Source organism: Zootoca vivipara, chromosome 2 (genome assembly GCF_965207765.1).
Source record: "Zootoca vivipara chromosome 2, rZooViv2.hap1.1, whole genome shotgun sequence".
NCBI lineage: Eukaryota > Metazoa > Chordata > Lepidosauria > Squamata > Lacertidae > Zootoca > Zootoca vivipara.
This window is the reverse complement of record NC_142584.1, coordinates 119,423,766-119,440,466: the sequence shown is the minus strand read 5'-3', so window position 1 is coordinate 119,440,466 and position 16,701 is coordinate 119,423,766. Positions and strand designations below refer to the sequence as shown.

Genomic DNA, 16,701 nt, shown 5'->3' with positions numbered 1-16,701 from the left:
TGTCGTCCCCTTCTCCTAGTGCCCTCCATCTTTCCCAACATCAAGGTCTTTTCCAAGGATTCTTCTCTTCTCATGAGGTGGCCAAAGTATTGGAGTCTCAGCTTCACGATCTGTCCTTCCAGTGAGTACTCAGGGCTGATTTCCTTAAGAATGGATAGGTTTGTTTTTGTGTTTGTTGTATTATGTATTGCGTATTCTCATTTTGTATTTTTGTGTAGTGAACTGCCCTATGATCTTTTGATGAAGGATGTTGTACCGGTACAAATTTAATAAAAACTTGAAGTATTACTTCAAAGGATAAGGAAAAAGATAAGGAATTCGGAAAACATTGTTGGTATAAAGTTGGGTATAAAAGAATGCAAGGTCAAAGCATTCACAGACGACATTGTATTAACATTACAAGAACCACATTTGTCAATAGAGGAAGCGTTTAAATACCATCGAGGACTATGGAAGGGTGCAGGGCTTAAATTAAATAAGAACAAAACAAAAATGATGGTGAAAAACGTAAAGGAAGAATAGTCAGGACAACTTCAGAGGGAAACAGGAATAGAGGTGACAAAAAAGATGAAGTACCTGGGTATTTGGCTATCCACGAAAAATACAAATTCAAAGACACCTATGAAGTTGTAATGGGTTAACACTTTCTGTGATTTTGTGTGTGTGTGTTACCTGGCCTGTCAAGAGTTAACCCACACCCCAGGCTGGCTGGCTGAACATTCTATTAGGGGAGGAATTCTCGTGTTTAAAAGGCAGGAGCAGCCGTTTGTCAGTCAGTAGAGGGTTCTGGGGAACGGGAGCGTGGGTGGTTAATAAAAAGAAGAAGAAGGTTTTATAGTTAGGATAGGTTTAGGTAAAGGTTGGAAAAGATATATACATTGAATGTTTGACAAAGGTGAAATAACAAAAACCAAGCTTGTACACATTAAACCATAAAGTATTCGTTATGACTAGAAGCAAATAAATATTCATCGTTTAAGTGCCAAGTCATGGGGTCACGAAGAGTCGGACACGACTAAACGACTAAACAAGTGCCAAGAGTCGTCTGTATTCTTTTCCAGCAAGGTATCAGCACTTGTTTAGGTGGAGACACCGCAAAGGACAAAACTTCCTACAAGAGAGGAATGGGTAGTTTGTGCCTTTGAGTCTCACTGAGGGGGCTGAGTAGGAGGACAAACCTAAAGTGTCACAGAGTTGCCTCAGTGGAGAGGGAATCTTTTGCAGTGGGGGAAGTTCAGGGAGAGTGAACCCCTTTACTGTGGGCAAAAAGGGAAAGTCTCATAAATAGTCCAAAAGGTGCAAATGATACCTGGCCGCGTGTGCTGGAAGGAAAACCTCATTACTATCAAGCCCACAGGGTAGAAGGGTTTACAGCAAGGCGAAAGGGAGTGAGGGAGGTTAGTTTTAGCTCAGGATTCCCTAGTAGCTCTTCAAGTAATATAGAGGTTGAAGTGAAAAAGATGAAAGAAAACGATTTTGTTGCAGAAGTAACTTGGAAGGAGGTAAAATCAAAGCTGGAGGTATGGAACTGACTAAAACTTTCTTTTTGGGGAAGGACTCTTTCTTTTTCAAACAATCCCAATTATAACGGGGCAAAGCAAATTTAGAGAGTGGCAAAGGGAAATTTCCAGGTTTCTGTGGCAAAGAAAGAAGCCCAGAATAGAATTTAAATTATTAACAGACAAAATAAAGAGAGGAGAGGCTCCTTGCCACCTGATTTTAAGATCTACTACGAGGTGGCATGCATAACATGGATGGGTGATTGGTTGAAGCTGAAGAACTCTGACTTACTAGACCTGGAAGGGTTTGACAATATTTACGGATGGCATTCCTCTGGTATGAGAAGGTGGAAGTACACAGGAATTTATTAAATCATGTGATAAAAAGACCACTCTACAAAGTTTGGGAAATATATAAGGATTGGTTCGAGTGAAAGACCCCTTGGTGGTTATCCCCACAGGAAGTGTATGCTGTCAAAAAATTAAATATGGACAGATATTGGCTAACATATGGTGATATGCTATTGGAGGAAAACAATAAAGTTAAGATTAAATCATATGAGGAATTAAAAGATAAATTGGGAGGATGACTGGAGTATCACCAAATAAATAACATTTTCCTAAAAGACAAAAAAGCACCCTATCCCTAAATTAGGATGCTTTGCTGAATAAACAACGAGGGTGACTAGGAGCTGAATTTGGTGTGACAGCGATATAAACTCGTGTTCTGGTGCTAGACATGAATTCCTTATCTGAATATGGACTAGGCAGAATGCTGAGCTTTAGCTCTGAATTACATGTGGTGAGAGTTCTCTAGAAATCAGGTCCTCTTTGCTTACTAGCTTCCTATGGGACACCTTCCATTGCCTACGCTGCTGCAAGGAGTACTTCAGAATCATAGAATTGTGGAGTTGGAAAGGACCCCGAGGGTCATCTAGTCCAACCCTCTGCAATGTAGGAACCTTGACTAAAGCATCCATGACAGATGACCATCCACTTAGAAATCTCTAGCCTCCAAGGGAGTACAGTGGTACCTTGGTTCTCAAACCACTTGGAAGCCAAACACTGCAAACCCGGAAATAAGTGTTCTGGTTTGAAACTTTTTTCTGGAAGCCGAACGTGCTCTGTTTTGAGTGTTATGCTTCCGTTTTGAGTGCCACACTTCCGTTTTGAGTGTTACGCTGAGGTCTGACTGTTGTGGCAGCTTGCTTTTTTTTTGTTTTTGTGACTGTGTGGAACCCAGTTCAGCTACCAATTGATTGATTGTGTGACTGCAGTACATTGTTTATTGCTTTCGTTTTATGGATCAATGGTCTTGTAACTCTTGTTAGACAGTAAAATCCATGTTAAATTGCTGTTTTAGGGGTTGTTTTTAAGAGTTTGGAATGGATTTAATCTGTTTTGCATTACTCTCTATGGGAAAACGTGCCTTGGTTTTTGGAACGCATTGGTTTTGGAATGGACCTCTGGAACGGATTAAGTTTGAGAAACAAGGTACCACTGTAAACATGTTTTGCTCCTGCTTGGCACCTGCTCTCGTAAGATCTCAGAGGAAATCTTTTCCCCTCTTACAATTATCAGAACCACAGTGATCTACTCTTATTTTTTCCTGAGTCTGAGGGATGCCCTCACACATCATTCAAATATTGCCTTTGGGAACATTACGGTAAACAACACACTCAAGGGTGCCAGGGGTTTATTTATTCCATTGTGCCAGAAAAGTTCAATGTATAAAATATGTTGCATGACACAGAGTCACTGGGACCAGGGCGTCTGGCAGGTGAAGAGGTTGGGGAGAGAAGTCTGTGTGACGCTTAATAGGAAGCAGCCTTCTAGCTCAACACTGGCAGGCAGCAGCTCCTCAGCCCTACCTGGAACAGTGAGCAGAGGCTGAACTTGGCACCTTCTGGTGTGAAACAGATGCCTCCCAATTAACTGCTCATGGAGCTGGGAAGAACAATCACAAGGGAAGTGTAGCAGGCAGACCCAGAATGGCAACAATCCTTCTCTTGCTGCTTCTTGCAATTTGCGGGATTCAGCAGAGGGCAAAATGCCCACTGAATCTGATTTGGGATCAAAACGGCGCACTGAATTTTTATAGGCCAGGAGACCACCTCATAAGTGGAGTCATATCTCCAAGATTCATTGGAGGTCAATATCCCTTCACCTTTTCCAGAACCCCCTTAAGCCATCTTGAGTCGTAAGTAGTGATGTATTGATTCGGCTTCCTACCAACTCCCTGGCCTCTGTTTTCTGGTACTCCTGGTAAATTGCTATCCCTTATTTTGGGCTTTTTTTTTTCTTTGTTCCCTTTTTCTCGTGGGCATCATGATTGAGGCAGTATCTCATTCAGTGGGATCAAATACAACTGAAAAATCTGGAGTGTAGTTTTAAACGAAAGCAACAAATACTTTCTTTTCTTGCAAACCTGTGATATGAAGATGACTGAAGCTAGGTTGTGTATTCTTGGAAGGTCAAAGCAAGAATGCCCTCATTCATTCATTCATTCATTGAGTGATTGAAAGATTTATGTATGTCTTTTACGTGTTTCAATTTTTAAAAAAATTTAGTAATAAATTGAGTGAGGCTCTACAAAGCATAACTTGTTTTCTGTAGGGTAGCAAATGTTGTGAGGTGTGCTTGAGTTGTAGCTTTTCTGCAGTAACCAAAATAACATTCATTCATTGGGGAAAGTTGAATGCTCAGACCATGTTCCTAGGCATGAAAATTAGATGGCAAGTGGAGAGAACCATTTTCAAGGGGGAGCAGCTCATTTCTTTCTCCCCTCGGCACGAGAAAATACACACAATTGCAAAATGTAAATGACTACTATACTTAAGGAAGTGCAGTTCAGGGAGTATGAATCAGAGAACTTTTTATCTAGTGCTCCTTGGCTGCATTAAGGGCTGCTCTTCTCATACGCCCATTACAAACAAGCAAACCATTACTTGATAAACAATTTTTGTGAGATACACAATGCCTAGAGAGACATTTAGAATCATAGAATCATAGAGTTGGAAGAGACCACAAGGGCCATCCAGTCCAACCCCCTGCCAAGCAGGAAACACCATCAAAGCATTCTTGACATATGCCTGTCAAGCCTCTGCTTAAAGACCTCCAAAGAAGGAGACTCCACCACACTCCTTGGCAGCAAATTCCACTGCCAAACAGCTCTTACTGTCAGGACATTCTTCCTAATGTTTAGGTGGAATCTTCTTTCTTGTCGTTTGAATCTATTGCTCTGTGTCCGTTTCTCTGGAGCAGCAGAAAACAACATTTCTCCCTCCTCTATATGACATCCTTTTATATATTTGAACATGGCTGTCATATCACCCTTTAACCTTCTCTTCTCCAGGCTAAACATACCCAGCTCCCTAACCCATTCCTCATAAGGCATCATTTCCAGGCCTTGACCATTTTGGTTGCCCTCTTCTGGACACATTCCAGCTTGTCTGTATCCTTCTTGAACTGTGGTGCCCAGAACTGGACACAGTACTCCAGGTGAGGTCTGACCAGAGCAGAATACAGTGGTACTATTATTTCCCTTGATCTAGATGCTATACTCCTATTGATGCAGCCCAGAATTGCATTGGCTTTTTTAGCTGCTGCATCACACTGCTGACTCATGTCATTTGATACAGTGGCAGCTGCTAACCACGGATCCTGGTGGTAAACAAAAAAGGGCTGATTTCTGATTTTCCCTCCATCCTCCTCCTTTGAAAAAAAAAAAGTCCTGCAGCCATGGGTACTGATAGACCTACGACTTCACCATACTTACTGGTCTCATTTCATATTTGCTTTGATGTATATGACGGAAAATGTGACTTTCATTTTCACTGGTTCAGGGATGACTATGTGATGCATTTTATTTGACAGATGGATCGTTGGAAGGAACTGGCACTTTCTTTCTTTCTCACTTGCCATTCAGGAGATCAATCATAACCCCAAACTCTTACCTAACACCACTCTGGGCTACAGCATCTATGATACCTATTTTGATGGAAGAACGACTTCTGATGCCCTGACAGACCTCCTTGCTGGTGGGAAAATCAACATTCCCAACTACAGCTGTGGGAGACAGAAAAACCTTCTAGCCATTCTTGAAGGCGGTGAATCCGACATCTCCACACACATTGCAAGCATGTCGGGCACCTACAAGATCCCACAGGTAAGAACTGGGATCATGTCAAGCACACCCAACAACATTTGCCACCTCGTAAAAAAGCAAATTATGCCTAGGATTGCCATGGAGCTGTGGCCCTTCCCCGATTTTATTGTGCTTTTGACCCATGAAATGGGCTGACAGCGAGGGAAACTTAGCAGTGCATGTATGGTGTACATAGGAGAAAGTAAACATCGCAAAATATCAAGGTTACATTGAGAACAGCTCTTGCCTCAAATCCTGGAGAGATATTGTATATATTCACATGGGTGTCATAACCTTTGAATTCAACAGATATACATTTTTCATGTTGCCTTGTATTTGTCACCTGCAGCTATGTTTTCATTCTCCTGCAGTTGATGTTCCATGGAAAACTATGTCATTCATTTTTCTGTCTGCTTAACAAAATTATATAACTTTTGTAACTTATAATTGCTGTTATGTTATACCACCCCTTTCATTTTTCTGCAAACACATGTAAGCCGGGGACTTAATCAATTTCATACTATATGTGGACTTAAGCAACAACAATAACATCAAATAGGTCATTTTTCTTAGGCGCAATACTCAGCAAGAAAATTAGAGGCTTATCTCATAAAATAGCAAGTTTGGCAATGTCATCTCATTTGCTGATGAAATGCTGATGAAAAGGCCAGAGTGTTAATTAACTTGGCTGTGTTTGATCAGCAGTTGGTGAACATTAGGGGTAAGTGGTCTGCCAAAGAGGTATGGACAGCTTTGGAGTATATTCATTTGCACAGAGAGACCAGGTCATCGATAGTGTTTTACAAGAAACTGTGTTGGGCAGAGCTTCCGCAAGGTGGCGACTAACATGAGTTTATGAGCGCTGTTCCACAGTGTATGTTCATTCACATTATAGAGGGGTTTGTGAAAAACCTCTACTTCCTATTGCTGTGCTGAACAAGTTCTTACAAAACAGTGGATGATAGCCATAAACACTGTACACCATGACAGTTGTTGACTACTTCGGCAGCATTGGAACATTACAAAACAAACCCTTCAGCTTCTTTTTTATTGGATGACCTCCTGCTATATTGCTTCAATTTATAAGCAGTAGAGACTTTCAGAGACTTAATAGATTTCCGCTTTATTGTTTATGTTGTGAAGAGAATCCTCTAAGAGATGTTTACATTGTTCATATATGTAAAGTTCTATGTTCTGTTTAGACATCATAAAGAGTTGATATTATATATTGCATGTTCACATTTGGTTGCGTGTTGCTCTGGTTTTGATTCACGGCAGTGTTTGCAACACAGGGGTTTGTTTGTTTGAACACATTTACCAAAGGTGTCATGGACTTTGAAGACACTCAAACTAGGGAAGAAAGAGAGAAATGAGCTAAAAGGAAGGCACGCTTGGCAAACCCTCACTGTGATCAACCCCTGCCTGGAAACCTATGTCCCCACTGTGGAAAGACATGTGGATCTAGAATTGGCATCTACAGTCACTTATGGACTCACTGCTAAAACCATGTTTCTGGAAGACAATCTTACTTGGCTACGAGTGATTGCCAAAGAAGAAGGAGATGTTGTGGGTCCTCTTCCAGTGTCTAGAGGAGGAGCAAAGCATTTCATAGATTTCATGGATCAATTCTCCAGATTTACTTTTGTATATATGTTCTCAAGGAAGAGTAAGGTATTTGAGAAATGTGTTTCTTTACTGACCAAGGTGCGGAATTCTGTTCAGCAGAATTTGAGATTTTTTTGACCAGCAAAGGTATGGAGCATAAAGACAAAAATGCTACAAATGTATTTGCAACCTGGCCACTGAATTCTGCACTAAATAAGTTTCCAAACCGTCTTCAAAGGCAGCCCTATGTATAACACATTGCAGTAATTTGACCTTGAGGTTACCAAAGCATAGACAACAATAGTTAGGCTATCCCTGTCCAGATAGGGGCATAGCTGGGCCACCAACCAAAGCTGATGGAAGGCACTCCGGGCCACTGAGGCCACCTGAGCCTCGAGCAACAGCAAAGGATCCAGGAGGATCCCCAAACTACAAACCTGCTCCTTCAGAGGAAGTGTAACCCCATAAAGAGTAGGAAATCTCCCACCCACTAACAGTGCCTCAGAATTATATGGATTGAGTTTCAGTTTGTTGGCTTTCATCCAGTCCATTACTGAGGCAAAACACTGGCCCAGCACTTCCACTGCCTCACCTGCAGATGTAAAGGAGAAACAGAGCTGAATGACATCAGCATACTGCTGACAACATACTCTGAACCTCCAGATAACCCCACCCAGCCGTTTCCTATAGATGTTAAACAACCTGGGGGATAAGCTTGAGCCTGGGGAACCCCACATTGAAAGTTCCACAGGGCTGAAAAGTATTCCCCAAGCAACACCTTCTGGGAACAAGCATCCAAGTAGGACTGGAACCATGGGCGTACCCAGCGTATATATATAAAGTGAAAATCACGCGGCTCTGCAACAACGCCTCGGAGCCGTCGTGACTGCGGCCGTGCCTTGCCTCGCCCTCTGCCTCCATTCGAGTTGTGCAGAGCCGTGGTGCTCTGCAAACGCCGGAGAAATTCTTGCCCTTTTTCTCCCGCATCTCCCTCAAGGGGCACGTGACCCCTTCGCTAGAAGAAGGTGCCTGAGACAGGCGGGCAGGCTGCTGCTGCTGCTCCTTGCAAAGGCGCGCCGGATCCCCAGGATGCCGTTGATTGGCGCGTGAGGCAACATTGTGTGGCCCTCACGCTTTGTACAGCAGCAGGGTCGGGATGGATTTGTGCGTGCGCAAGCACACACACACGGGCTTGTGGCTGTGAGGGAACCACAGATGGGAGAATTCCGAGGGACTGGACTTGTGCGGATGTTGCCACACCCTCCTCCTCCTCCTCCTCCTCCTGCTCCTCTGGAGAAGAGCGCATGATGGCGGCAGCGGCTGCCCCAGCCATGGTGGTGAGCCTGAGCAGCACGGCGAGTAGCAGCAGCGACACTTCAAGCACGGGCGAGGAGGAGAGGATGAGGCGCCTCTTCCTGACCGGTGACGGCGACAGCTTTATCAGCAGGTCACCGCAGCCGCTGGGGCAGCCAGCTGCTCTCGCGCTCTCTGCACACGCGCACACACACACCCGCCGAAAAAAGTGGCAGCTCAACTTCTGGCTGAAGGCGAGCCAGAGCCCCTGCGCCGTGGAGGTAAAACGCTGTGTTGTTGGGCCTGCTGGCCCTGTAGCCCTGCCCACATTCCCACTTTGTGGCCCCTCCCCTCCCGATCCTTGGCCCCGCCCCTGAACGACCATGACTTGCCCCACTAGGTAGGCTCGATAGTGAGCCCTTACCAGTGTTCGGCTGCATTCATTCGGGTCTTTCCTCCACTTGCGTTCAAGCCGTCTCCCATCTTGTTTCCTCACCTTAAGCTCAGGGGCTCTTGCTGTGCAGCAGCAGAAGTCCTTTTGAAGCCTGTCAGAACCCTTACCTTCCAAGTTCCGGACTGCAGAATCCGGGACTGGCAGCCATTTTACACCAGAAGTTGCGTCGATGTAACTTCCGGTATTGCTTTGCCCTTCTATGGGCACCCAAAATGGCCGCCGCCGGCTTCAAAAGTCACTTGTACGCATGTCAGGAAGTGTGCCGACGCAACTTCCGGTGTCGCTTTGCCCATCTATGGGCACCAAAATGGCCGCCGCCAACACCGGAAGTCACGTCTATGCACTTCCGGGCATGCGTAGATGCGACTTTTGAAGCTGGCGGCGGCCATTTTTTGTGCCCATAGAAGGGAAAATCGGAAAGAAAAAAATGGCCGTCAGCAGGAGAAAATAATGGAGAAATACGGGAGACGAAGTGATACAGGGGACCACCGGGAAAAGGTAAGAAAAAAGGGGTTTTCCCGGGGAAAAGGGGAGACTTGGCAGCTATGCAGAACCTGCCAGGTGGATAGACAGGAGCAGGGCCCTCAGGTTCTCAGCAGGGTAATACTTTCTGGTCCGTCTTTCTAAGATGCTTAGAGACTATCGCAGTTAAGGTGTAGAGAAATTGTTTTTATTTAAATAATATTTGAGTTTTACCTTAATTAAATTTGTCATCATCTTTCACAAAGAAGTATCAAAGCTTTGTCCTAAGAAACAAAACCTCAGTCTGTTTACCTTTCCACACCAGCTCAGTTATGGCTTTGTTCTTAAGGATAAATTCCAGTCCCCTTTTGTCTATCGAATGGCCCCCAATGAAGAAACTCAGTACCAGGGGATGGTCCAACTCCTCCTGCATTTCAAATGGACATGGGTTGGCCTCTTTGCTCCAGACAATGACAATGGAGAAATGTTCCTGAGCACCTTGGCACCTCTGATGACCAGCAACGAGATTTGTGTTGCCTTCTTAAAAAAAGTACAACTCCAAACTTGGCTGTGGATACCCCACGAAGCACCTGCCATGTGGAGACAAGTCAATGTCTTTGTTTACTATGCAGACTTTCAAGATGGACTTTTTATAATCATGGAGGTACAGTCCTTCCTTGAAAGGATACAAGCTGGAGGGAAAATCTGGATAACAACAGCGCTTCCAAATAAAATATTGTCATATGAGACTGAAGCCTTCCAGTATGCCCATGGTTCTTTGTCCTTTGTAATGAAGACCAAAAAAAGGACAAAATATGACTACTATAAGCCAGTGTATTCTCCCACTTGGTGGAAAGGATTCGATTGTTCATATTCAAAGCATGTATTGTCCGTGAGGGATTGGAAAAGATGCAGGGAGAGGGAGAGTCTGGAGATGCCGCCCCTGGAGGAGATTGAAAGAATCCTGTCACAAGATAGCTACATTAATTACTATAGTGTTCAAGCTGTGGCTCAGGCCTTAAAAATAGCATATACATCTGGATCCAAGCAGAGGTGGATGGTGGGTGGAGGAGACGTTGTTGAACTTCCAAGGCTACGGCCATGGCAGGTACACCATTTTCTTTTTGAGAACTATAATTCATTGTCCCATGTCTAGAATCAACATGATAGCAATTCAATAATCTGCATTACACCGAGGAATGACTTAGGGAGCTGGGTATGTTTAGCCTGGAGAAGAGAAGGTTAAGGGGTGATATGATAGCCATGTTCAAATATATAAAAGGATGTCATATAGAGGAGGGAGAAAGGTTGTTTTCTGCTGCTCCAGAGAAGCGGACACGGAGCAATGGATTCAAACTACTGTACAAGAAAGAAGATTCCACCTAAACATTAGGAAGAACTTCCTGACAGTAAGAGCTGTTCGGCAATGGAATTTGCTACCAAGGAGTGTGGTGGAGTCTCCTTCTTTGGAGGTCTTTAAGCAGAGGCTTGACAGCCATCTGTCAAGAATGCTTTGATGGTGTTTCCTGCTCGGCAGGGGGTTGGACTGGATGGCCCTTGTGGTCTCTTCCAACTCTATGATTCTATGATTCTATGAGTTGTATCATTGTTCTACCTAGAGAATCTTTCCCAGCACTACTCAAAGATGCCACTAGGGATTGAACCTAACATCTTCTGCATGCAGAGCAGATGCTCTCCCCACTGAACCCTTTCCTGCATCCAGAGTCATGCATAGCATTTTATTTATTGCTACAAATTTATAAGGCACTCTTTAACACGTGAGCATGACCCCAGGGCATTTTGCAGGAATACATAAAAATAATCACTAAATGTTGGCGTTTTCCCTGTCATATTAGCTTCATCCTTTCTTGAAAGAAGTGCAGCTCTCTTCAAATACTTCAGATGCTGAACAATACTTGGATGAGAATGGGGCAGTGGCCGTTGACTTCGATACTGTGAATTGGGTGCTGTTTCCCAATAACTCCTGTGCTAGAGTGAAAATTGGAAGCATAAAGAGACAGAAGTCCTCAAATCTGAAGTTCACCATTAAACCAGAAGCAATTGTGTGGCCCAAGCTGTTTAAGAAGGTAGGAGAAATTATGCTTTTCCCTACGGCATCTATTATCTGAAAAGGTATTCAGATCTAAAGTTCACCATCACCCTTTGCAAGTCTTCTTAATACTTTAGTATGTTTTTACTCCTTTGGAACCACTCAAAAGAATGCTTTGTATAATGAGATCATTTGGAATCTCAATCTTCTAATTTTGTTGAGGATTTTGTACATCTAGAAGTGGTGCGGTTCCTGTTTGCCACATAGACTATAGCTGGATCAGCTTTCTTCTTTGTTTCTGTTCAGGGAAGCTTATAATGTGTGACATTTTAATGTATTTTTAATCTTTGTTGGAAGCCACCCAGAGTGGCTGGGGAAACCCAGACAGATGGGCAGGGTACAAATAATAAAATTATTATTATTATTATTATTATTATTATTATTATTATTAACCCAAAAGCAATTGCATGGCCCTTCGGCTTTAACAAGGTAGGCAAAATTATTGTGTCATTTAATTAACCAAGACATTGTTGTTGCTTAGTCGTTTAGTCGTGTCCGACTCTTCGTGACCCCATGGACCATAGCACGCCAGGCACTCCTGTCTTGCACTGCCTCCCGCAGTTTGGTCAAACTCATGTTCGTAGCTTCGAGAACACTGTCCAACCATCTCGTCCCCTTCTCCTAGTGCCCTCAATCTTTCCCAACATCAGGGTCTTTTCCAAGGATTCTTCTCTTCTCATGAGGTGGCCAAAGTATTGGAGCCTCAGCTTCACGATCTGTCCTTCCAGTGAGCACTCAGGGCTGAGTTCCTTCAGAATGGATAGGTTTGATCTTCTTGCAGTCCATGGGACTCTCAAGAGTCTCCTCCAGCACCAAGACATAGTTTGTTGAATATTACAGTTGGGACTTGTTTTTTTGGTCGGTGACCGAAATAAATCAATTCATTCATTCGGGCTGCAATAGATTGTAATGGATTGCTTTAAAGTCATTCAGCACCAGATGAAAAGAAAAAAACTGCCCAACCGCCCTGCCCCGCACCATTCTGTATTTTCAGAACAAAGGCGGCAACCCTACCGGTGACATATCCCCCAAAGCTACCCTGAAGGGTCAATACAAGCCGTAGAACAGCTCACAGGAGCAGGAGAGTGGGGCTGAAGGCACAATCCAAACACTGAGATGTTGAACCTTTGGAAGTATATATCCCACTGTGCTCTTCTCAAAAGCTGTAACCTGATTTCAGAGACACAAATGCTCCTAGCACTTTCTCCTCGATGCTCCTTCTTCTCTTTATGCCGTGTTCAAGATGCACAGAGAGCTGTCACCCTGGATATGCCAAGAAGGTGCAGGAAGGGAAGCCACCGTGCTGCTACGATTGTGCTCCCTGCTCAGAAGGGACCATCTCCACTCAGGAAGGTAGGAGAGGACGTCAGAGGAAAGGGCCTTTTCTGCGAGGATGAAGCAAAAAGTTGAGCCAGCCCAAACAAGACATTTGTAATTGGAGTCTAGCTTACAGCTCCCACCACCATCTTGCTGGGCATGGGGTAGCTTTTTTGTTATCACATCCTATGAATGGAATGGCCTTCCCAAGGAGGGCTAATCTGTTGCCAACAGCATGGTCCTTCTGGCACCAGGAGAAGAAGCCGTTATTTGCTCGCTCACTCCAGCATGTAGAATGAATCTGGATTTAATGATCCACTCTACAGCTTTTTATTCCATGATTTTTTACTTCTACCAGCAGTATTGCAGATAGTACACATATTTGAATCTGATGTTGCTGGGCTATCTAAGTGGGTTGAGAGAAAGTGGAAAAGATAAGTCAGGGTGTATTGGTTTCACCAAACCTGTGGCCTTTTAAAATGGGGCATCTTCCAGACAGTGATTTCAGGGGAGATATTGTTCTGCTCTGGGGCCCAGTCAGTACTAGGGCCAATGAGAGGGCCCAGCTATTTCACTGTGGCCTCTATCAGTTTAAGGCAGTGTTTCCCAAAATTAGGACTACAACTCCCATCATTCCTAGCTAGTGGGATCAGTAGTCAGGGATGATGGGAATTGTGGCCCAAACTCTAAAGTGTCTTCAAACTCTGGCTTTGTCTTCAAACTATCTAGGAGCTGGAGGAAGATGCACACCCATTTGCCCTCAGCCACAGAGCCCTTTGTCCTTGGTTTTCCTAATGGCTCATCACTTTTCTTTTGTTCTTCTAGAGAGCCAGTGTGGTGTAGTGGTTAAGAGCGGTAGACTCCTAATCTGGGGAACTGGGTTCGCATCTCCGCTCTTCCACATGCAGCTGCTGGGTGACCTTGGGCTAGTCACACTTCTTTGAAGTCATTCCAATGATCAAACTGACCCAGGTGTCTAGAACCTTTTCTTACTGGTGGGCCAGATCTTAATTTCCCCAGAACTTTAGCAGCTGGGTGCTGCTCACAACCTGTCAATCACCTGGTGCAATAAAAATGTCAGGTAATTCCCATGCTTTAAAGCCCCAATTGCATTTCAGAGTGCAGTGTAGGCTTTTTTTGAAAATTATTTGCAAGCAGCCCAGCACTGTTCCACTAACGCCTGATATTTGGGTGCCCAAAATGCAGCACAGTGGTGTTTACAAGGGGCTTTCTAACTGCCACACACTGCGGCTTGTACCTTTGGTTTTTGAGGACTGAAAGAACAGCAGTGGAAAGGAGAAGTGGCTTCCCCTTCTACAGCAATGCATGCTGCCACCCAGGAATAGAAACTGTGAGCTCCCAATAGTTCCTTTCAAGCCCTACCCTGATGTACATGAGGGCCACTTTCCAAAATTGGATTTGCAGGCCAAATGGAGAGTCCAAGTGGGCCACGTTCCACCCATGGGCTGGAGGTTGCTCTTCCCCGGTCTACTTTAACTGGAAGAGGCTCTGACACATCTCACAAAGTCTCTTTTCCTCTATGCAGATGCCAATAAATGCACCAAATGTCCAGAATATCAGCATCCAAACAAGGACCGAACTCGATGTGTCCCCAAAGTCCCAACCTTCCTCTCCTATGAAGAATCTTTGGGAAGACACCTGATTTCCTTTGCGCTCTTCTTTTCCTTAACCGCAGCCATTGTGTTAGGAATCTTCCTTAAATACAAAGAAACTCCAATAGTCAAAGCCAACAACAGGGATCTCTCCTACATCCTCCTCATCTCCCTTCTGCTCTCCTTTTTGTCCTCTTTTCTCTTCATCGGCCAGCCAAGGAAAGGGACCTGCCTTCTCCGACAAATGGCCTTCAGCATCATATTCTCCGTTGCTGTTTCTTCTGTCTTGGCCAAAACCATCATGGTGGTGTTGGCTTTCCTGGCCTCAAAGCCAGGAAACAGCATGAGAAAATTGCTGGGGAAAAGTTTGGCCAACTCTACTGTCATTTCCTGTTCCAGTCTCCAAGTTGTCATCTGCACCCTATGGCTGGGACTGTCTCCCCCGTTCCCAGAATCCGACATGCACTCCCAACCTGGAGAGATCATCCTGCAATGCAACGAAGGGTCTGTGGCCATGTTTTATGGTTCCCTCAGCTACATGGGCTTCCTGGCTGCCATCTGCTTCACGGTGGCTTTCCTAGCCAGGAATCTGCCTGGAGCTTTCAATGAAGCCAAGCTGATCACCTTCAGCATGCTGGTCTTCTGCAGTGTTTGGGTGTCCTTTGTGCCCACCTACCAGAGCACCAAGGGGAAGTACATGGTAGCTGTGCAGGTCTTCTCCATCTTGGCCTCCAGTGCTGGGCTTCTGGGCTGTATCTTCATCCCAAAGTGCTACATTATTGTTATGTACTGAGCTGAATCCTAGAACAATAGGATTCAGAAACAGCAGGAGCTACCCAATCCAACTCCAGGTGGAAGTGAATCCGCAACCTGATTGGCCTGCTGGAGCAGCCAATCAGGCGGCTGGCAGAAGTGAATCTGCTACCTGATTGGCCTGTAGGAGCAGCCAATCAGGCTGCAGGCAGAAGTCAATCCACAATATAATTGGCCCACAGGTGTAGCCCTGAAGTAGCCAATCACGCAAGGCCCATTGTGTAAATAATGTATATAAGCAGATGGTTTTGGGAAAAGAGCCATTCTTCTTCTCCTCTTCTCCTTGATGACTATGAGCTGAATAAAGAGCATGAAATTCACTCTCGACTCCGAGTACATTTCACTGGCGACGAGGATGGGATCCTGCTGAGCTGACCGCCACCACGCACTGCACCGCAGCACCGCCACCTGCTGCACCGCTGCATCGCACCGTGCATCCAGGCTTCAGCTCCAGGACCCAAGGAACCCAGAATGGCAACCGACAGCAGCTTCTCGCCATTCAAACCAGCATCAGGAGACTGGGAAGGGTACGCCGCCCGTTTCAACTTCCTCCTGCAAGCGAAAGAAGTCACCAACGATGCCATGAAGAGGGCGACATTCTTCAGCGTCTGTGGAGAGGAGACGTTTGAAATCGCCCGGGCTCTCCTTGCACCTAGAGATGTCGCTACCGTCTCTTACAAAACAATAATGGAACGGCTGAAGGAGCACTTCTCACCACAGCCCTCGGTGGTAGCTTGCCGAAATGCCTTCTACGCAAAGCGGCAAGCCCCGGGGGAAACCATAACTGGGTTTGTGACCTCCCTCCGCCAAGCCGCCCGGCTATGCAACTTCTCAGAGTTGGAGAACATGCTTCGTGACCGCCTCGTCGGTGGCCTGAGGGACGAGATGTTGCAACGACGCCTCTACGCCAAAAAAGACCTCACGTTCCAGATTGCTCTGGAGGAAGCCCTGGCAACCGAAGCCGCCGAGAGGTCAACGCAAGAGGCACGACCGGCCCCGCCATCCCAACCGAGGGTCTACCACGAAGACCTCACCGACGAATCCGAATCTGACAGGGAGGAAGTACACCGAGTACAGCGGCGCACTCAAGCAGCACACACACCACAGCAGCCTCGACGAGAAGGAGGGAACTGTGCAAGCTGCGGGGAGAACCACGAGAGGAGGACCTGTCGTTTCCGCAACGCAGAGTGCAGGCAGTGCAGAAAATTGGGACACATCGCCCGGGTGTGTCGGGCTCGACTCACCCGTCGACAAGCATCAGATGACCGACCCAGGAGCCCCAGGTCACACGGCACCATGCACCAAGGCAACTCGACGGAGATCACGGACTACCAGGTATTCCAGTTGCCCCATCCCAGCACAGAGAAAATTTATATAGAGGTACAGAT

General features: G+C 45.5%; 1 protein-coding gene across 1 annotated transcript; it reads left to right on the top strand.

The window, feature by feature from the left end:
- Positions 1–1,754: 1,754 nt before the first annotated feature.
- Positions 1,755–15,293, top strand: LOC148687206 (vomeronasal type-2 receptor 26-like). The gene is made up of 7 exons (XM_088662556.1): positions 1,755–1,836; positions 3,420–3,699; positions 5,376–5,667; positions 9,786–10,568; positions 11,317–11,551; positions 12,801–12,923; positions 14,434–15,293. The coding sequence occupies exons 1-7, from the start codon at positions 1,755–1,757 to the stop codon at positions 15,291–15,293; spliced, it is 2,655 nt and encodes an 884-aa protein (XP_088518682.1).
- Positions 15,294–16,701: the final 1,408 nt, after the last annotated feature.